We start from the raw sequence: 23,969 nt of genomic DNA on the forward strand, positions 1-23,969 counted from the left end.
ATCTAATTAAAAAAACTTCCAGAATTGATTTGTAAGATAAATAAAACCTTTACGAATCAATAGTCCGTTTCTATATATTACCTGCACAATTAGGCTGGCGTTTGCTACACATCGTAATAAATATGTGTATGATTAACGTTTGGCTCGCACACTCATCAGTAGAAGGGAAAATAAATTGTTACGCATTATATAACGACTGATGCGCTAAGATGTTGAATCCGGCCTTTTTGAATAGAAATTTGATTACTCGCCAAGAGAAACTGTTTAAGAAAGGCGGAAGATATGGTTTATTGTTAAATAACAGAACCGATCATGTTAGTGCAACAAAGAATTATATTAAAACCGTCCTCTTCGATTCATGAACGGTTATATATATATATATATATATATATATATATATATATATATATATATATATATATATATATATATATATATATATATATATATATATATATATAGAGAGAGAGAGAGAGAGAGAGAGAGAGAGATATCGCGAAAAAAGCAAAATATTATAAAACAGGTATCCAATTCTAAGAATACTTTGAAAAAACTTTCCGTAAGAAAGTGAATCTATCTGTCTTAAATTCTGGATTAAATTGACTCATTGACCTTTCATATGATCCAATGTTAAAGTTTTCCGAGTTTTTGCTACAAATTAGTTGTACTAACATATATGATAAACTTGATCTAAGGTCTAATACTTTCGCAAATCTAATGAACCCATTTGTTTACTTGTATAGTATGGATGTTTCTAATTATTACTATCCGGAGACATTGAGCTGAATCCAGGCCCATCATCTGGATCAGATTCACATTCGTCCGATTCCTACAGCTGCAATGCTTCAATTACGTCATTAACGGATATTACGTTGTCTTTTTGTAAATTTAAATATTAGATCTGTTCACCATTCGTTAGATTTCGTCGCTTCATATTTCGATGATTTTAAGATTTTTGCGCTTACGGAGACTCATTTCGATAACAGCATTGCTGATAATGAGCTGAAGTTAGACGGTTATCACAAACCAATTAGGGGTGCTCGAACAAATCGTGAGGGAGGTGTAATGGTCTACATATCAGAAAATTTGATTTTCAAGCCATGTACCGATCTATTGATACATAACTTTGAAGGGATAGGGATATACATATGTGTAAAGGTGTGAAATACCTTTTACTTGCAATCAACCCAACCCCCCCAATCCATCTGGGGATCGAATTATGTGTGAAATACCTTTTACTTGCAATTTACTCCCCCCCCTCCATCTGGGGATAGAATTATGCGTCAAATACCTTTTACTTGCAATCTACCCCACCCCCACCCCCATCCATCTGGGGATATAATTATGTGTGAAATACATATTACTTGCAATATATCGTCTCCCATCTGCGTCGTCACAACAATGGGACTCGTTAAATATAACCACTGAACCGGGTTTCAGTGATTGTGATAATGTTATAATCATGGGTAATTTAAACGAGGGTCTACTCAGTGCTAAATCTCAGGGTCTTAGAGAGGTACTAGTGTTGGATGACATTCAAAATATGATAACTGAGCCGAACAGAATAACAGCTGCCTCTTTTAGATCCTATTCTTATATCTCCAACCATCTTCATTCTGGAATTATCTCTGTTGATACAAAGGTATGTGATTACTAGGCCTCCTTCTTAATTACTCGACTGCGTTTACTCGACTGCGTTTTCTATATACCACCAGCTATAAGATAGACGCATTGCTTTGCAATAAAGCGGATTTCCACATATTTAATAACCTGCTGTCAAGTAGAGACTGGACTATTAAGTCGAAGTTGTGTAATGATGAATCTGCGCTTGTGTATTTAGTTTGGAATATGGCATAAAGTCAGTTACTTTGTTTCTTGTAGTGTATTTTGCTAATATAACTCATTAGGTAGAATAAGAAAATGAACATAAAACAAAAAGGTTACTTCATTTGATTGGGAAAATATGAACTCGTTTTGTCGGATGTATATACTTCACTCCCAAGGTCGTACAGTATTTACATCCGAAAAACTCGTTCATATTTTCTCATACAAATGCAGTAACCTATAAATACTGAACGATTCTGACAATGTAAAGTTAACAGAGAATAAAATGAGCATATAATAAATGTTTATATAAAGCACATCCTATTTATACAGTCAACTAAACGGTTAATATTATCAAGTTTATGATTATTTTTTAAAATATATGTTGTTATTGTTAGGTCAAGATGAAGTACATGATATTACGCAGTCAATTAAAGTATTCTCACACTCTCCCATTTGTTTGTACCCCCTGCCGATTTTAAAAATGAAAAGCATCAAGGATATATAAAAAATGCACAAACAACTCAGTCATTGTATTCATCAATTTACAATTTCTAACCTGACTGTGCCCAGGAAGTCCTTAACACTGTAAACTTATCACTGAGTGTTTCCATTTAGTTTGAAACGCGAATTATTCACGTTTCAAACTAAACTTAAACTCTCAATGTAAATAGACTGCCCAATGACCGTTTCTGGTTTCTAGAATAGTCTATTTCAGAAAAATAAATGGTGCCGTATGCGTCCAATACTTTCAATGTCTAGTTGTAATATTTCTAAAACAAATTTAAGAAATAAAAAGGATTAACTCTTGTATACACGTGTTCAAAGAGATGCACCTAAAAATTGTACAGAATTACTGAGGCTATAAAAGACGGTGAACTACATCAGATATGTTGCTTGATAACATAGACCCGCCCATGCAAATATGGCCACTATATTACTAAAGAAACTCCCGTTGGATTAGAAACGCCAACAAATTGACCGTGTTTCGGACCCCATGCGACAAATCAAGTTAGAAATTATAAATTTATGAATAAAATGACTAAGTTTTGTTCAGGGAGGGGATATCCTTGATGCCGTATGTTTTTTAAATCGGCAGGGGGATACAAACAAACGGGAAAGTATGTGAATACTAGATTGTAAATGTTATTGAATGTATGATGGATAAATGGAATATTCAAGTCAAAAATGTCTAAGCCTACGGCTGAGATACTATAAGAGGAAATGCTCTCGTTCGAGTCAGGACTCGATTTTACATCTGTGTTATATTGTGAGGAAATCCACCATCCCGGAAGAAATAATACTAACTGACATTTAGTACTGGTTTCAAGAGGTCTTATCGCTAATATAAAAAAGCGCATTGTGAATAGCAAGTATTTCTTAAAATGTATTTAAAAAGAAGGCAACAGTTTAGTTACGGGAAACGAGTAACATTTTACATAAAACCAGATCAATATTCAATATATCATCTTACTTTCATGTAGTTCATATATATCAAATTGGTTATATATATATATATATATATATATATATATATATATATATATATATATATATATATATATACACATACATACATACATACACACACTGCGTTTCGTCTACAATATAATGTTAAATTGAAATGACAACATCCAGCTTGCTAATTTTAATTGTAATGATATATTTTCCCACCTAAATAGTTTACTGAAACGACGCTTTTTAATTTTTTTATTAAGATGCGCTTAAAGGCATCAAGCGAAGACATTGTGTGTATTTCTACATATATTTGTCCCGTTTCCCATAATAAACCACTACCACTAGTAAACAATATATTGTATGTTGAGCAAAAAACAGTTTTCCCGACAATTATGCAGGTAAACATACAGATTGATTTCACAAGAACTTCAATAATTTGCGAAGTGTGCGTCAGATAATACCAATTGTTGACGGAATGAATTTTCCGTCTGTCCTTTTAATCATTCGTCACGGTCCGTCCATCAGCCTCTGCCCTTTCCTATTTGTCCGTATTTGTGCACTAAATAATATGTATGGATTTGGGTTTAGTAGTTATGGGTTTAGGGTCAGGACAATATTTGCTATATATGGTGCGGAATAAAGGTAAAGTTCTTGAAATGTACATATATAGAACTGAACACAAAATGCAGAAAGATAAACCCTTCCAAATAAACAGAAACATAAGGCAGAATATAAATGGTAATAACTTCCGTAAAATGTACATTAAATAGAAAATAAAAGTAACAAATACAAAATCCTTAAAACAGGGTCAATATTTAGACTACATCGATATATCGCTCTACGCCTGTGACGCGATATTATCGCGATACAATTTTTACCGTATCGCGATATTTTGCTTGCATTTATGCAGTATGAAACAAAATATAAAAACTTTTTTTTTTAAGTTGTAAAATGAAAACAGCGGACAATTGTAGAAAATGTAATCAACACAATTCAATTTACCGTGGTATATCCAAGTACAAGTCAACAAGTATTTATACATCATGACTTTCTATGAAACCAATTTTCAATCAGTTGACTAACGTTTTAATTTTTATTCAAAATGAATCAAATAAACGAAAAGGTATATTGAGCTCAATGTTTTAACTTTAAAACACGCCGCTTTCTTTGACAGCAATTTTTAAGACGATATATTAATATTTTTTTCTTCAAAAAGAACATGAACTGATATTATGAGATATAATTAAAGCATATAATTTTACTATAATTTGTACCAGAGTTATCATTTTATATACATTTTTCAAATAGCGCAATATTATTGCCATACAACATGAAATATCGCGATATAACGCAATACTGCTGAACGCGTGTCGTTGCAGTCCTAATTAACATTTTTATATACACAGTATTCCCTCGAGAAACAGAAGATTTTCTCCGGTAGTAATCATCACAAAGTTCCTTAATTAGGTTCACATAAAAAACGTATTCAGTCTCGCATGGTGAAATCTGTGTACTGAACAAGAATGTGACCCACTGTCAGTAAAGACTGGCTGGGTATGCACTCTGCTCGAAGTACACCTTTCAGGTGGTGTTCTGTTATGTGTAACCTATATACAATCTGCACAATATCACCTCATCTTTGCTATTTGCTTTGTACGAGAGATGCTACTCTTTAATGATGGGTTTAATGTTACGGAACATGTTTGTAGACTTTTCATTTCATATACTTTGCCAACTATTAAGAACATGCCGATTTACATATTTAAAATCAACATATGGTATATTTCATTCTAGGAAAAGGTGACAGCAGGGCTTATTTGATTGCTTTACCTGATCTATCATTACCCTTAATACCAATGTAACTTGGCAGCCAGAAATACAGAATGCTTTTTCCAGACTTGGCAAATAACGTTTCTGCAAGAGACGGGATATTAGCGGAATTTTGCAAGGTTTTCAATGTGGATACGGCGTCAGGTGATAAGAATGTTTTTTTATGTTGCTGTTGTTGTTTTTAGAGGCCTTCAATGTAGTTCCAAGATATTATAATGGTTGCAATTTCTGCAGCAATATGTATTCTCATCAATGACAAGAAAAAAGAAGTACTTTCAAACAGGCTACCTGTTGGTTTGTCAATGAGTTTTATTCAACGTTTAAGGCATTTAATGGTGGCTTTATTTAATTCACTTTGCCAGACCATCTGTTTTGAACAGCACTGAATGCTTTGAAAACATCTTATTACCAACATCATGGAAGACATTACGATGTTATCTTCAAAACAGAAGAAATAAAGCGATTTCCTCGTGCAAAGAAAATCTCATCTGTAACAAATCCGGGTATGGGAATGAGGATGAATATCAACAAAATTTATCATACTGTACTTCCTGCATATGCAAAAGACTGCTGCTGCCACAGGTACTTGTATTTCTTAATGAAAAGGAAAACTACTGACAACATCCGGTCCAATTCTATATATATATATATATATATATATATATATATATATATATATATATATATATATATATATATATATATATATATATATATATATATATATATATATTTATTTCTTTTACACAAGTTGATAAACTTGAGCGGTTTGAAATCTGCCCCCTTGCTGATTCTGTACTAATTTGATTTAGTCCATCAGCACCTTCATTCACAGGTTAAATATCTCTGCATTAAAAGAGAAGTTCCAAATTTGTTCCCCATGTAATTTAAAGAGAGATGCTGAAAGGATTTTATCTTGAGGGGGTGCTTCACCCTTTGTCACAGAAAAAGGGAGAGTAGAAAAAAGGAGTGGGAGGAGGAAAAGATCATAGTTCAATATTTACCTAAAACTTCATTATCTGTCTCTTTCTTCCTACTTCACCTTCTTAGAGCTCTAATGAAATCAAAATCTTTAAAAGATGTCACCTCGTGTTGTATAAGTATTAATCTGTTAATTATTTCTGAGCATGCTCTCTTCCTTATCCGTGTATGAATATTTTTCTGTGCTTCCTTCTGAAGGGGCATACACATAGCCAGCTTTGTCAGCTTGAATATGTTGGCAAACTCAGTAACTGCTACTTACAATTTTCCAGAGCTCACATATATTATATTTTGGATACATCTGCTCCAATGTAGGATTTTTCACTAACATAAACTTACTTTCTCGAATCAGTAGTTTACCGACGCATGCCAGATTTCTTATCTGCTCCATGATGCTGTATTAGGGTTTTTAGTCCATCAATGCCATAGCCTGTTTGTGCAGATAGAGGTATTCAAATAAATATCTTTACTTCTTAATTTTATTTTTTCATCCTTATTTATTCACTTTATCTTAACCCTGATATAGATATATGATTTTGAAGTATATGATCCGCAAGGCTAAATTGATTGATAAAAAAATTAAATTTGCATTCAAATTTTAAATTGTCTGCATGTTAATTAGGCTCAAAATTCTATCCTATCTACATTTAATTTCGAAATACCGCTGAAAGGGAGATTGACCGTCATGCCGTCTCTTTTGTCCATCCAGCCTGTACCGATGACTCGTATTTAACACCATTTTCGGGCTCAAAATCACTCACTGGTATCTCCTTTAACAATCTCCCAGCTCCAATAATCCAAAATATTTCATAGCTTTAAAAATTACTGTTATCATTACAGTCACCAGTCAGTTTTTTTGCCAAACGAAAACGTAATGAACCATGCCGAGAATCAGAAATTTTGGGGTTTTCTAGGTAGCCCATATTTTAAACAGGCATTTGTAAAACTAACTTCCTGAAGGTTCAAACTACGTTATAATGCTTATTCCAGGGCACAATGTGTCAATCAAATTTAGTTTAACAACAATTAATGTCATGCTTGAAGAATCCAGATGTGTAAATATGCGGGGACTTTCAACTACTTTTCTGGAGTTCTTGCGCATCACTTGTTCTCCAGGCGTGCGAATTCGTACAAATTTTGTAATCGCACACCCTGAAAGTATCTCTGTTTAAGTACTTTACAATTCAATTAATGCTGTTTGCGCGAAGTTTCTCTGTTGCTTTTCCAGTGCATCCTGTTTGTCATGCAGGGAATGAGCTGCACTAATTCATGATTGGTAGTTATTATTTAACCTGGACCGTAACAAGCAATAACCACCAATGAGATTTCAATGTAACATGTTTCATCGTGTGACACACCGGTTGTGTAGCTTTTAAATCAATCCAAGCAGACATGAAACAAATCAACGTAGAAACTTCGCGTAAAAATGGTTATTAAATGACGAGTAAAGTACTTCATCATACACGTGGAACATTTTTGGAATGTATCCTATTTGTTGAACATTCTGCTGGGTAAAGATAATTAGCGGGGGGTGGGGGGACAGATTACGAACATTGTCACTTTGTGTTAGTTTTTACTAATAAATATGGGTGTCTAAGACTGCAAATGCTGTTTCAGAATGAAATCTAGATTTAAAGAATAACAAGACAAACTAATCATAATTATTCATGACTGCCGACGACTAAAATAACTTACATACGTTAAGTACCATTTTGTATCACTTCTCCACCTCTTGTATCGATATGTGTATCGTTACAGCTAAAGTATCGATGCATTGATATCTTGATGAATCATTTCACCCCTACTATTCCACCAAAATGTTTCCTTCTTTTAAACAGAGAAATCACATTCACCTTAACTGTCACAAATACACTGACTTTGTTCATTAACATACCAAGATGTGTCCTTCTTTTATACAGAGAAATCACATTCACCTTAACTGTCACAAATACACTGACTTTGTTCATTAACATACCAAGATGTGTCCTTCAGACATAACATGGTACCTGTGATTCGATATATTTATAGTTGCATATACACCATTAAAAGGTCTTTTCTTCTTTCTCACAGAGAATGACGCTAAGTCACATTCCTAATTAATGAAATACTATATTTATACTCGCTAGAGTAAACATGTCTGAAATCCGAGAACTCACAAAAAATCTAAAGTTTCAAAATACTCTGAGGAAAAACAAATTATCAAATAAACCGACACTAATTGATTCTCTGTCGTTGGTCGATGGGGCAGTCTAAGAAAACGCGTGTTGAAAACTTCAAACCTGAATCAACATGAACAAGAAGTGTATCGTGTTTAGTTCCGTCCATACTGATTAGCTTTTAAAGTGTTAGAAGTGGATCTTATTGATTAGCTTTACAAGTACTAGATGTGGATCGTGTGGATTAGCTTTTAAAGTACTAGAAGTGGATCTTATTGATTAGCTTTAAAAGTACTAGATGTGGATCGTATGCATTAGCTTTAAAAATACAAGAATTGGATTTTATTGATTAGCTTTAAAAGTACTGGAAGTGGATCTTATTGATTAGCTTTAAAAGTACTAGATGTGGATGGTATGGATTAGCTTTTAAAGTACTAGAAGTGGATCTTATTGATTAGCTTTAAAAATACTAGATGTGGATCGTATGGATTAGCTTTTAGAGTACTAGATGTGATCTTATTGATTAGCTATTTAAGTAATAGATGTGGATCGTATGGATTAGCTTTAAAAGTACAAGAACTGGATCATATTGATTAGCTTTAAAAGTACTAGATGTGGATCTTATTGATTAGCTTTAAAATTACTAGATGTGGATCTTATCGATTAGCTTTAAAAGTACTAGATGTGGATCGTATGGATCAGATTTTAAAGTACAAGAATTGGATTTTATTGATTAGTTTTAAAAGTACTATCAGTGGATCTTATTGATTAGCTTTAAAAGTACTAGATGTGGATTTTATTGATTAGCTTTAAAAGTACTAGAAGTGGATCGTATGGATTAGCTTTAGAAGTACTAGAAGTGGATCTTATTGATTAGCTTTAAAAGTACTAGATGTGAATCGTATGGATTAGCTTTAAAAGTATGAGAAGTGGATTTTATTGATTAGCTTTAAAAGTACTAGATGTGAATCGTATGGATTAGCTTTAAAAGTACGAGAAGTGGATCTTATTGATTAGCTTTAAAAGTACTAGAAGTGGATTTTATTGATCATCTTTAAAAGTAGTAGATGTGGATCTTATTGATTAGCTTTAAAAGTACTAGATGTGGATCATATTGATTAGCTTTAAAAGTACTAGAAGTGGATCGTATTGATCAGCTTTAAAAGTACTAGAAGTGGATCTTATTTTTTTTTATTTAAAAGTACTAGAATTGGATCTTATTGATTAGCTTTAAAAGTACTTGATGTGAATCTTATGGATTAGCTTTAAATATACGAGAAGTGGATTTTATTGATTAGCTTTAAAAGTACTGGAAGTGGATCTTATTGATTAGCTATAAAAGTACTAGAAGTGGATCTTATTAATTAGCTTTAAAAGTACTAGATGTGGATCGTATGCATTAGCTTTAAAAGTACGAGATGTGGATTTTATTGATTAGCTTTTAAAGTACTAGAAGTGGATTTTATTGATTAGCTTTTAAAGTACTAGATGTGAATCGTATGGATTAGCTTTAAAAGTACTATAAGTGGATTTTATTGATCATCTTTAAAAGTAGTAGATGTGGATCTTATTGATTAGCTTTAAAAGTAGTAGATGTGGATCGTATTGATCAGCTTTAAAAGTACTAGAAGTGGATCTCATTGATTATCCTTTAAAGTACTATCAGTGGATCCCAATGTGGTTAAACCTGTATTAAATTTCGCATAGCCTCGAGCAAAAAACTGCGGTGCCTTTTCTCCATTAGGTTAAGCATGTTTTTCTATTCACGATGAAGGACGCGGAATTTACAGTTTTACCGTGGGAAGCAATTTTATAACATGTAACTGTAGTTGGAAAGAAAGAAGACAAGACTTATAGCATGGACAGCATTGACGTTGATTTACATAGATGACGAAAATTGTCACATGATACTTCCAATGGCTTAATGAATGTAAAATAATTTTTGTTTACATTTGATTCTGATTGAACTTATTTCAGTGTACCTATTCCAACCACGATCAGTTGTTTGCAATACTAACAGGATTATAAATCTGCATAGTAAATTATTAAGTTATGTTAAGATGTTTGTGGTAATCAACATTGATTTCAATTATTATCATATTAGGAGGTATTAGTTTAAAAAAAAATAACAAACAAATCAAAAGAACCCAACCTACCAGTTTTAAAAATGTCTTATTCTATGTTCACTTTAAGACATCTTGATGAAACTGAGCCTTGGTTAGACAAACCGTTTAGTCGATAATACGATGTTGTCTGTGCATTTGGAAGCAAATTAACATTTAAGTATCCTATCAAGATCACCGTATCACCTAATTCTCAGACAAAGACAGTAATATCTCAGATAACGGAATTCAGGATATAAAATATTCAATCGGATTTTTACATCGTGATCTTCTCGTTATTAACACTTTAACAGAGACTCTCATGCTGTTTTCCAAACTCGATCGATTGCTTTATTTTCGTATCAGCACTTCTCCACTCTTTTCTACAAACTAAAATAAGCTTGAGATATCTGATGTACAACTTCAGTATAGATTGAATGGAGAATCATGAATTGATTGCAGTTCTTTACTGTCAGAGAAAGCTTAATTAGAAAATTATAAGTTCGCTAATTATTAAAATTTTGATTAAACTCCTAAGATCTCAATCTTTTAGTGGCGCTCAAAGCATCTGTGATGTTTATTCCAGGGTCAAAATGATGAGAGAGTATGTCGCAAAATGATATATCCCAAGTATGAGCAAATTTCATCACTGGAATAATGAAATATATTAGGCAAATAAAGTAATAACCAAAAGTGTTGACGTCGTAGGAAAAGTAACCGCTTTGCCTCGCTCTTTTCACATTGAAGAACAAAATAGTCAGACGTATCAGTTCGCAGAGAAGGACTCAAAACTCGTGAAAAGCAACATAAACAAAGCTTACTTTTATTCTTGGCATAATCGGTACATTGGGTTTTCTCCAAAAGTCAGGGTCTACTAAAAACTTCATAGGACTCGCCATATATCTCCGCCATCGATGAAATGCAATATTTGTGACTTGATTTATTAGACGCGTCAAGAACCCAAACAGAATAAAAAACGTCAGTATCTCGATGACAATAATGTGCTGCACACCAATAATACAATGAATCGTGCAACTAATCTCTCATTTATGTTGCGTGTGTGTGTGTGTGTGTGTGTGTGTGTGTGTGAGTGTGTGATTTGGATTTTTAACGTAGCTTTAACAATTTTTCAGTCACATCACTACGATGTCTGCAGTGTAACAGTTCATAGTGATGTCTAGCACTGGGACATCATGCCGCAGACATGTGGCATGATGTCTTTGGTATGACTCGGCCGGAGATCGAACCCACGACCTCCTGCATCCGAGGCGAACGCTTTAACCACTAGGCCACCGGAGCGGTCATTTATGTTGCAACAGCCGAAATAGATGATCCAATACATATATATATATGCCATAAATTCGTGATCAACAGATCAAGATTAAATACGTCAAAAATCATGGTAGAAGACATGCGTGTCCGACTTGTAATGTAAAGAATTACCATATTGTTCGTATTCGTCAATTCTTTGAAGCAAATCCATCTAAAAGGTCCTAAAAATATTGTGTGGTATAAGAGGGGATTTCCCAAAGGTACTTTGGACTATTAGGGAGCTAATGTGAAAAAGAGAAAACAACATAATAACGGGCAAATAAAATGTTTCGTATTGCACTGGTTTTAAAATTATGTTAGGTAGGTACTATATATATATATATATATATATATATATATATATATATATATATATATATATATATATATATATATACACATACATACATACATACATACATATTATTTGTACATAAATGCAGAGATGCTCACAGAATATCATCATGGGGGGGGGGTCCCCTTATCGGGAAAAATAATGGGAGAGTAGGTAAAAATGAGGGTGGAGGAGGAAACACTTTAATATTCATCTCTCTTTCTTCCTATTCTTGAAATCAGAATCTGGAAAAAATGTTGCCTCAAATCAGAAAGCGTTAATCTGTTGACTGTTTCTGAGTTTGATCTGTTCCTAACCTGTTTGAATATTATTTTGTACCGAGAACCACCTTTCAGTTTACTGTCTGAATGGGCATATACATACGTAGCTTGCCTAGCTAGAAAAAGTTTGAAAACTGTTCTTTATTGTTATTGTGTAAAATTTTCCACAGCTCACAGGTATTGTCGTATAGAAACTTCTCGTCAAAAATAAGATTTTTAGTTAACATAAGATTTGCCAACGTTCAGAATTCTTGAGTTAGCGATCAGCTGACTACTATGCCAGATTTACGTTTCCTTAATGCTGTATTAGGATTTTAAGCCCATTAATGCCATAGTCTATTTGTTCAACAGAGGTATTTTGATCAAACAAATAGCTTTACTTCTTAATTTCATTTTTAGATTCTTAATAAATTAATCGTAACTTTCTGCTAGGGCTGTATGATTTTGTAGCACATGATCCCGTAGGGTTACATTGTAGCAAGAAAATAAATGAAAAATGCAATCTACTTTTAAATTGTTTTTGTTTTTTTAAAATTTGGCGGACAGCCTTTTCTACATTTATTTCGAAATATCTCTGAAACGAGAGGATAGCTGTCTTGGTGCAAGGTTCAAGCTACGTCAGAATGTTTCTTACGAGGTCCAATGAACCAATCAAATTTAGTTAAACAACCATTCATGTCAAGCCGAAGAAACCATAAATAGTTACGAAAACATACACGTCGAGATAAGTGTTACCATATTTCTACCCGCTTGACTTGCGTCGCGAAAAGCTTAAAGGATGAACGGCTATTCATGGAATGTGTTTTCGTTTTGACCTGAGGCATCGAATGTTGCATCATCAGCAAACGGAAAAGTTTTCTTGTAGGATCTGTAAACAGTGATAGATAGTTAATGTATAAAAGAAATACGAGAGGTCATATGATTTAGCCCTGATGCACACCCAATATTATTCGAACAGGACCTGATAAAGCGCATTTTAAATTGTATCCAACTTTTTTTCTCTCACTGAAATTGCAGTAGTAGAGCTTTTCAGTAAGTATGTTATGATAAGCCAAGTCACACATTATGTCAAACATATTTCCATCTAAATGAATTCTGCAAAAAATATGTTTCCGATTGGCCCTCCGTCCCTGTCTGTTGCCGACCCTAGCACTCCCAAAACAAAAGTATATAAAAAATAAATAATTTTTAATTTTTTTATACCAAAATTTATTTGTGCGTCTAACTGAACTGGTTTTGCCCAGTATATTTGAAATGCTTAGTACATTATACAGAGATCGCGTGCATTTTCGCTAGCCAAGGTTCCGATAACCCTATCTACAAATTGGCGGATCGAACAGCTATAATGGCGCTTTGTCCGAGCGACATCTATTTGATTTCATGAGTTGCCTAACTTGGTATATAATGCCAACTAACCAATAGCGTGGTGCATTATACATCCGCCGAAAACGGTGGTTACAGTTGACCTAAAAGGGATACTTTGTAAGATTAACATCGAAAGTATGACTATGTACCAGAGGAAAGCCATCTCAGGTGTATTTGAGTAAAAGGACCGACACTGAAAAATTGGTTATTTATCATTCCAGTCAAGTTGTGTGCTCCATTGTCTCGATCACATAGGAACAGTGTTCAAATTTGAACAATTTCATTTTGAATGGATGAAATTCACAGACCGGAAGCTCATAAATATCTGCTCGATATGCCAAACTGTAGATAAGGTTATCGGAACCTTAGCTAGTTAAGATGGGTCGCGTGATTCGCGCAAAATTCGTACGAATTTGCGCAGTTGGAAAGCGCTGATACGCGATAACTCTCAAGTCTCAAATATGAAAATGTACTTTGCACCGTATACAATTTTATTCCGCTGCCCCTTCAGGAAATAGTGTCCAGATGACGGAATATGTCCACTGCATGGCTACTAGGAATATTAACCTGACGTTACTTGTAAAACCCTATTTTCTCTCTCTCTCTCTCTCTTTATATATATATATATATATATATATATATATATATATATATATATATATATATATATATATATATATATATATATATATATACACACACACCCACACGACGTATCTATTACCTATTATGAAAGGGGCCCCTGGTTGCCGAGTGGTCTAAAGCGCTCACCGTTGCGGATCTCTGTCTGCATGGGTTCGAATCTCGGGTGGTTCGGACAATGTGGGTACGTGAGAAAGCTTGCCAGGAGCTTCCCGTGAGTCGGTGGTTTTCCTGGGTTCTTCCTCCACCATTAATACTGGCCGCCATGTATAGCCTATCTTTTGCTCAAAAATGGCGTTAAGCCCTACAACTACAACAACAAAAACCTATTATGGACTAATACAAAAAAAAATGCCGTTAGAATTATAATAGATACCATTCCAACGTCAACATCTGCTGATATGTTTCAATCTTTAAACTGGCTTCCTTCTGACAAATGAATTTCATATCATGGATATCTTTTGATCTGAGATGTCCTTAATTTTACACCTGTCAACCTGAACTTTTCTGGAGCAGGTCAACTGTTAGATCAGGGGTCTCAAACTCTAACCACCCTGAGGTCCGCGTGAGGGAATTTTGATGGCCCAAGGGCAGCACCACCTTTGTTATCTCTCATGACACCTTGTGGCACCAACCATTTTGCAGGCCACAGGATACGGCTTGACGGATCGAGTGTTTGAGACCCCTGTGTTAGATAATAGGACTCGTAATCCAAGATCGTGGGTTCGATATCAGTCAAGACAACCCGGTTCGGCTGCCTCGGTTTATTATTGGGAGAGGCACTTCGCTCTCATTTCCTCAGAATGACACAATTAATGTGTTAAAAGTGCCGTTAAAACCTACAATAACAAACATATAGAAGAAAGAATGAATGAAAGAAAGAAAGTAAGAATTACCCAAATATGCTTGTTCAAACAAGGTGAGCGTGCATAAGCCCAACAACCAAACTATGGTCTAAAATAGCAAGCACCCCAATCCAAATTCTATTATAATCTTTAAGAGAATCCCTGTACGCATCAAAAGCTTGTGATGGCACATAAAAATAGACATAAAAGCCTTTATATTACCGGGAAAAGAAAATTAAATTTGCGTGTAGGTGGCACAGCTAAGGTTCCAATCAGTAAAAATATGCATGTGATAATGTGAGGTGTCCGTAAGCGAGCTGGAGCAGGGTGATAAATCCTACATTGTCGAAAACCCCAGGCGACATATCGTATCATACCGCTAACACTTGGAGATAAAGCGGCGTAGTGGATTGTCGGACATGGCCTGCGAAGACCCAAGGCATCTCTTTCAATAAATATTATATTTCTCGTTTTGTTTTGACGTGTATGCATTATACAGTTACATACGTGACACAATGATGTACCTTATGCAAATTTCAAGGTTATTATCTGAACAACACCAAGCGCCAAAATAAATACTGCTTTCTTATATTTTATAAATAGTGTGTACATTTGTTAAATAGCGTATGCTTCTGAGCTCTTCGTGTAGCTAAATGTGTTGTATCCTCTAACAAAAATTCACAGTGCATGTACATCATTGCATTACATAGTTATGTTGGGGCTTTGATTTCGCTAGTGTCACCTAGCAGTGAAACTAGTTAAAATGTTGATTTTCAAACGCGGGGAATTATAACCTCTGATAAAGAGTATATCTGTTAATAGCCACCGCCCATGTCCAGCTATCGCAGCATTACTTATCCACAGCTACAATTACGATAAGAAATTAAAACTGTTTACATTTCGATGTTGACTTTTCTGACAAGACTGATTGAAATGTTGTCTATCTGGGCTTATGTATACAGATTCACAGTATGAAAGTTTGTATATCTGGGCTTATGTATTCACATTCACAATACTGTTCTGACCCAAGGGGTACTGAAGCAAAGATTATCAAAATCTACACATATAATAAAGCCCGACTAGACAGCAAAAAAAAAAAAAAAAAAAAAATAAAAAAAATAAATGAAATGACGCCATGAAATAAAACGGAATTAAAATATCTGTCTCTGCAACTGTTTGTATTTCCTCCCAGGACTGTGATCATCACGTTTAATTGGCCAGAACTAAACTGTATACACTGTAACTTGTAGATTTACTAATTTTAAAATCAACAAGACTCAAAACTTCATTAATTTTTTTTATGGCAAAGGTTAAATTTTGTTTACTAAATCAAAAAAGCTGTTTGGGGGCGTTGGTAGTGAAGCGGTAACGCGCTTACATTGTACCTCCTAGTCTCGTGTTCAGTTCACGGCTCTGGCATGTGCAAGTATGTGTGGTTAAGCATGTAAGGTCATTGGTTGTCTCCCAGTGTCATTTACCTCCAGGATGATATTTACGGTACAAGCTGAACGGAAAAGCGTGCATAAGTTAGCAGAACGTATTAAACAATTGACCTTAAATAAATAAATAAATAAATAAATAAATAAATAAATAAATAAAGTTTACACTGAATTGACTTTTTAACGTTAAGTGATAATCAATTGTTTCCTATGAAACTTGAAGAAAGGTGGATAATTGACCCATTTATAATCAATTAAACTTCAACTTTGAGTATATGAACTATGTTCCTCCAGCATAGCGTCCCCTTCTTCGACAACAATACCAGTTACTGAACGGTTCAACTTTTATAAATGTATTTGGGTCACACAAATAACAACTAACTTACTAAGCCATAAGCATTTCCTGTGAACACGAACTTGGTCCTAGACGCCCGAATAATATACAAACAGCTTTTGACAGATTTCATCGCGATGGGCCTTTAGTTACGCGAATAATTACGTTTGAAAGACCGAGAGTGTACAATTTATGAAATGTATTTTTTTTTTAAATTAGACTAACTTGTGCCCGCACGACATCTATGTCACCGGATGAGCACTATCTGACCACTATTTTCTCTTTTTTTTCCCTCCCTGAACCAAGTGTTTAGTTGGTTTATACGTTTATTTGCGAAGAAAAGTTGGTTAACACGTTTATTTGCTAAAAGCAGGTACCAGTAGATGACCAAAAGTAGATCTCCGCATTTTTTAAAAATCTGACATTACTGGTAGCTTCCCACGGCGGGCCTTAGGCCGATTGGACCGATTTGGCCAAATCAGGCCCCGCGCTCACAGGGGCCCCGAGCGTTAGTAATTTTTAAAAATATATCAATAGAAAGAAAGTCATTTTAAAGCGATGGAGGAAAATTTTAAGTTCAATATCATATAAAACTTCTTTAAAGTTTATTTCCAAATGCCGCGTTCACAAGAGGCCCCACCAAAATTATCCAAATCGAGATAGTTTTATAGTTAAGGCCATTCCTGTAGTTACCAGTAATGTCAACAATAACCACAAAAATGTGGAGATCCACTTGTTGGCCTATTACCAGTAGTGGCTGATGACGCGACACTGTTGTTCGAGTTGGATCCTCCCTGGTTATGGGTTAGGGGTTGGAGTGTTAGGGAGAGAGTGAATAACTGAAAAGCTATGGAAAATCGACCTTAGTGAGGGCCTTTTCATCGGTTCTACTCCAATAAGATCGAGATATACAGTAAAGTACTTCTGCTTCTGATGTACATATTAACTAATTACAACCCTCTTCGCTCGAATATAGCTTTGCCTCTTTCCTTATATATCTCTTGAGCTCCCCACTTCATTCTTTTCTCACTCTCAGCGTATTTGAGAGAGGGGAGGTGGGTAGGAGGTGGGTAGGAATGGTATTGCTAAAAGCAAAATACCTTATGCAACTCAACTGGAATTTGTGTATGATCAATTTATCCGAACAACTACAATTCTCTAAATTCATCGGTTTAATTTCATTTGCTTATTGGATTACAAGAAGTTCTAATTTAAACGCCGATTTATTTTCGATGATCGGATTAGATTTTCTAAATGAGATGTCGAATGCAACGAGCAAACATACAGAGCTTTATCTCGATCAGTACTTAATACATTGGTGGGTGGTAGATACAATATCCACAGAGAGAGAGAGAGAGAGAGAGAGAGAGAGAGAACTGAACGCAATGATCGCTTTACATTATATACAAAAAGTGGAATACTCTAATCCTCTATAAACAACAATGGATACAAAACTGATATTGACATTATAAGGATTTAGCAGTAATAGATAAACCCTGGTTTGTGATAGAAATCTATGGGTACGCCCCTTGGATATCGAGTTTCGTGTTTATCGAGATGTGCTAGAACCAAATACGAAACTATTAAATTTACGTGTGTGGGCATATACTTCATGTGAGTCATAGAAACCACTTAATGTGGTCGAGTAAGGAAGAATTACATTGTTGTTATGACATAGCGAGACACGTTGTATGCATATTACTATACAGACCTGTATTGTTGGGAGAGGGTACTGTGAAATCCTTAGTGATCCCTTCAAAGTCCACGCTTCCTGCGTAGGTTTTAGCTGTCTGCAGACTCGCTTGTCTTGCATCCTCGATACTCAGTTCATAATACGGTTTGACACCTTCTTCCAACCTCTTTTTGAGGAAAGAAACCGTTTCTTCGTGTACCTTGTACTTCATAACAAATGCATCCAAATCGAAAGCCATTTTGAATCTAACGCTTGCTATCGAATTTACAATGGTATATCATTGAGTCAACGACATCGACAAGACCGTATATCCTCTGTTGAAAACCCGTATTCTATTTGGTGAGGTTGAAAATCAATATACCCATACACACTTCGTAGAAAAGCAAACCTGAGGCAAGATGAGCCTTTGGTATGGGGAAGAAAGCTGTACAAGATTACTAAGTTGAAAGAGCGTTAATGTAAATACTTCTGTTTACGAGTTACTTGATGGTGGCTTAACAAGACCGCGCCCCTGCTGCATAGATCAGTTTACCATTAACGAAAGACTACTGGCTACAAGCCTTAGCTGAAAGATGCTGCGAGAGCGTGCTAAATATATAATTTACCTCGACTGGGCACAGACACTATACGTCTCAATCACGCTACCACAACTCGCACGAATAGTAAAATCGATATAGAATTTATCTGCGCGGTGTTATGGTTCACTGAGGTCATGTAAGGATTATAAATATTCACAAGTTAAAAGTATCGAAACTGTGGTAGGAGAAGAGAAATACGTTATCAAGAAGCGTGCTGCTTCTGGCAGATTTCTGGCTTGATTATCCACACCGCTGTTACTGTGCATCAAGATAACAAGATATATGAAAAACATGGCACTTGACGAGAATGGATCCGACCACATCAATTATATATATATATATATATATATATATATATATATATATATATATATATATATATATATATATATATATAGAGAGAGAGAGAGAGAGAGAGAGAGAGAGAGAGAGAGAGAGAGAGAGAGACTCAGTTTATTGACTGGGACAAACTTAATGGTGTACCCTAGTGAAGAAAGATTACATCTTAAATTGAATTATTATTACCATGCAAGACAACGGAAACTCCTAACGCATAGTACTAATATTAGTACCCTTACTCGTACCTCGTGGACAGGGTACTAACATGAGCATATACGTGTTAATGGAGCAAGCCGGGTGTGATTCACACCCGGCGCTCCTTTAGCCTAATAATAAAACTTTAAACATATTCCTTGCATGTAATCCAATAAATTGAGTAGTCCTCTTATTTAATACCGGAAGTATCGAAAATCATTGTAGAAATAGTTGTAAAATTTCGTTTACCTTTTTTAGCCGATATTTTCGTTTAGATCGTCCACCATATTATTTCAAATAATGATTACTTCCGTTCTCAGCCTCGTTTGTTTGTGTGCCATATAAGGACATTGGCGCCTTTTTTGGAAATATAAACAAATCGTAGTAAAATTTTGGCGCCGTTTGGGTCAGAAATTCTGCGCATTAAAAGTAAATACGGTTTATCGGCAACTTTGAAATTCCACCAGGAAGCGATTATTCGCACTTAATTGATAATTATATAGCGTAGAAAATCCAAAATATGGTCTGGCAAGACTTACGAAGAAAAGGGGTCACGGCGAGAGTCTCGCGTTATCTGTCATGGCGGACAGGATAAGGTTAGAGTAACCATGCCAATTTATTTTATCGCGTAAGGGCTTAATAAATTCAAAATAAGCCAAATTTCTTTCACAATATGAATATACTTATGTATTTGACTTCTACACTGTTTGTTTTTCTGACTTTAGTGACGAATTTTTTTGCTCCATTACATGATATGGGATCAGTTCGTAGCCTCAACCACAATAAATCAAGTTGAGGCTAAGACATCGTAGCTACCTAACGCAGTGCCAACCGCTCCGGTGGCCTAGTGGTTAGAGCGTCCGCCTCAGATGCGAGAGGTCGTGGGTTCTATCCCCTGCCGAGTCCTACCAAAGACTTACAAAAATGGTACTAACAGCTGCCTCGCTTGGCGTTCAGCATTAAGAGGTTAGTGTTAGGACTGGTCGGCCTTGTGTTAGTATAATGTGACTGGGTGAGACATCATGCTACATGTCTGCGGCATGGTGCCCCTGTGCTAGACAGCACTATAAGCTGTCACACTGCAGACATCGTAGCGATATGACTACGTTAAAAATCCAAATCACACACACACACACACCTAACGCAGTGTCAGGTACATATTCAACTCAGTTAAATGATATCACTGATGTTTAATGAAATTGAAATTGGTAATTGTAATACATACTTCTAATTTATATGAGCAGAAAATTGCAGCCGTATATATGTTAGAGATCTATTAATCTGATTAATCTTTCAATCGAATTAAAATTAAGACCCACGTATGAAAAGTAGATATGACAGGCGCTGATATGCTTCTGGTGACCTTACGTACTAACTTCGTAATTTCTGACGTTTTTAAAGGCCGATGACTTCTATTTTTGGCATTATAAGATTGTGGAATACATGCAATATGTACTTACCTCCGAAAATGAAAACCATAACAACGTGCAAAACACATCTCCGAAACTGAAGATCTGACGACGGAAATGCTCCAATAAGAATGGAAAATTTCACGCTTTGCAAGAAACATATTACACATTATATATACGACAGACTTTGCTTTGTTTCAGTTAAAATCAAGAGGTATATTAGACTGGCGTTAGGGAGAGCCAATGTTAGAGACATTAAGTTTCATATAACGTTTTTCTACAGATCAGTTATGTCGGTGCATTAATTTACAACAATCATATGTTTTGCTTGCTGTAAATTATTTGAAAACACCTTTGCTACTTCTTTGATTGGATTGACTGTAGGATTGACTGAGAAGCTGAAGAATCCATCATATGTCTGTTGTATCCGACATGTCAGTTTTAATCAGACTGCAGATCAATATAAAATATATTAAACTGAATAAATATTATATATTTTCAAAATACACACGTAAGCTCTGACACTGTTTCCTTCTCATTCGAGTTGATCCCACGTAATCATGCATTAACTTCGTAATCTTAAGATTTTCGAGCGTATTCATTATCTATTTTATTACTTTTCAAGTCACACACACACACACACACGTGCGTGCGTGCACATTACACACACACACATACACACACACACACACACACATACATACATACATACATACATACATACATGCATACATACCACGTTCACCTTCCACCCAAACTATTGTTCTTGGGATGTTCTTTAATACAGCTACCGTTGCTTTGGATATTGCAGAAGTCATATTACAAGAAATCAGTGGTTTGATTACATAAATAATTTCACGCTGTGCAAAGACGTACCTGTCCCAAAGAAACCAGTGTCATTATTTCTGTAATTAAATTGTATTTATGCACGTGCTAGACCCTGTAGAATCTTTGTATACCTAGGCTTGTGAATGAGAATGATTAATGCGTAGTCTCGACCACTACATCTCATTCTTGACAAGGTGGGAAAAGAGCTTGTTTATTTGCCTGTACAATGGTGTATCTGTGATGGCAGTCGAATAATAGTTAGATTTTCATCACGTGCTTGTTTTTCAGGATGAGTTTTCAAAGTTCATGAAACATGAACTGCCCCAAAAATGTCACAATAATTGAATGTTTTAAGCGCTTGAATAATATATTCACAGTCATAACTACGATAGTAAAGCAGTAGTACAGGTTAGCCCCTTCCGGTAACCTCATTATCTGCCTTTGGTCTCACTGGACAGTTAATCTGGTGAATTATCATCTGACAATGACCTATTGCAGAAAAATGAGAATAATTTTTACACTGAAGATGCAAATAAAAACAAACTAATGATTTATGTAGATTTGTGTGAGATTTTGACTGCAACAATCTGGTGGCTTTTATACTGAACCAACACTGTCACCAATCTCTAAATTTTGCATTCATTTTTGATGGCAAAGAGCTATTTTGAATATTTTCCTGTGACAAGGCAGCTCAAAGAATCAGTATGTGCCTTATGCATGAACAAAGTTCACTAGTACTATAACAAATTAGCATACTTTTCATCACCCCTCAACCATCTAGATTTTTAGATATTTACCTCTGTAGCAGACATACGTAAATACGTAAGCCAATTTGGCTGCTCATTTGCTGTCTAAGTTACGCATTTGATCTCCAATGCTCGTCTAACTGTGATAGGCAGTCACCAACAAGCCAAACCATTTCCAAGCCTAACTCAAAGTAAATCTAAACCACATTACATATTTAGCTTCTGTGTGAATTTATAAATGGTGGGCTTATTGATAATTAGATTCATGCCTTCTACCTTAAAAATTATGACGGTGTCAAAATACGAAACTATCCAATGAGACCTTTTCTCTTCGAGATCTTTAGTGTATGGAGGTTGCACAAGAAGCATTTCCGGTATGTAATGCCGCTGCTTGACATTCAATTATTGCAAAACAGAACGAAGTAATGAAATTATATTTCTCGCCATGGGCATACATTCCAATTAAAAGCCCATAATAAATGCGCGATAAAGCAATTAACGGATAATCGTTGGGCACAATGGATAAAATCATATGTCAATTGGTATGTGGATAACCCGTGTACCGGTAGATACTTTCAATTGAAAGTTTTTATTTTTAAATGTAGAAGATAATTTGGGAATACTAAAATTGTGAACACACAATTCCTTGGCAAATCAACAACAAGAACAACACAAACATATAGAAACAAAAAACAAAAACAAAAAAAAAAACAACAAAAACAAAACAAAAACAATTACATTTAAAGTGAATGTTGAAAGTAGCATTTTTATTTAAGGAAGCCAGTTATGAACCCTCGTTCATGATTATGTTCTGTAGTATGCAAAACGGTTAGAATATGCACATGATGATGAAATCCTTCTGTTAACCTTCCCTAATTAAACAAATTATTTACAAATAAAAATAAATAATTTCCACTGCGTACTTTGTTTCCGTTGCATCAAAGCTTAATACTATAATTAAAAAAAATCGGCAATGAAGATTATTTAATGTGATAGGTTCCATTTTCATGATACGATTGCATACTTTCTCAAAAGGGCGAGTTTCATTCAATTTTTATCGTTAGTTTTGAAAATTAATTATATTTTCTGCTGTGCGATTCAAACAGATATGTGCACATCTGATGATTAAAAACTTCTTTTGATTTTTTTCAATGTAAAATTAAAAACAAAAATAATTTCGATTGCTTATTTTATTTCCATTGCGTTCTATTTTTCAGTTGCGTAATTTTTTTATACCAACCCTATAATCAACTGATCACTTTCCACAATAGCTGGACCG

At 34.9% G+C, this 23,969-nt stretch overlaps 1 protein-coding gene across 1 annotated transcript in view; it reads right to left on the reverse strand.

Annotated features, from left to right (window-relative positions):
- Positions 1 to 19,249, reverse strand: part of LOC149805346 (uncharacterized) — a 45,645-nt gene extending 26,396 nt beyond the window's left edge. The window contains exon 1 of the mRNA XM_089949419.1: positions 18,614 to 19,249. Coding sequence (XP_089805545.1) covers positions 18,614 to 18,833 — 220 coding nt within the window. The 5' untranslated portion in view covers positions 18,834 to 19,249. The remainder of the gene's footprint in view (positions 1 to 18,613) is intronic.
- Positions 19,250 to 23,969: the final 4,720 nt, after the last annotated feature.

The sequence above is a fragment of the Sinohyriopsis cumingii genome, chromosome 2 (genome assembly GCF_028554795.1).
Source record: "Sinohyriopsis cumingii isolate HCF-2022 chromosome 2, ASM2855479v2, whole genome shotgun sequence".
NCBI classification, from domain to species: Eukaryota; Metazoa; Mollusca; class Bivalvia; order Unionida; family Unionidae; genus Sinohyriopsis; species Sinohyriopsis cumingii.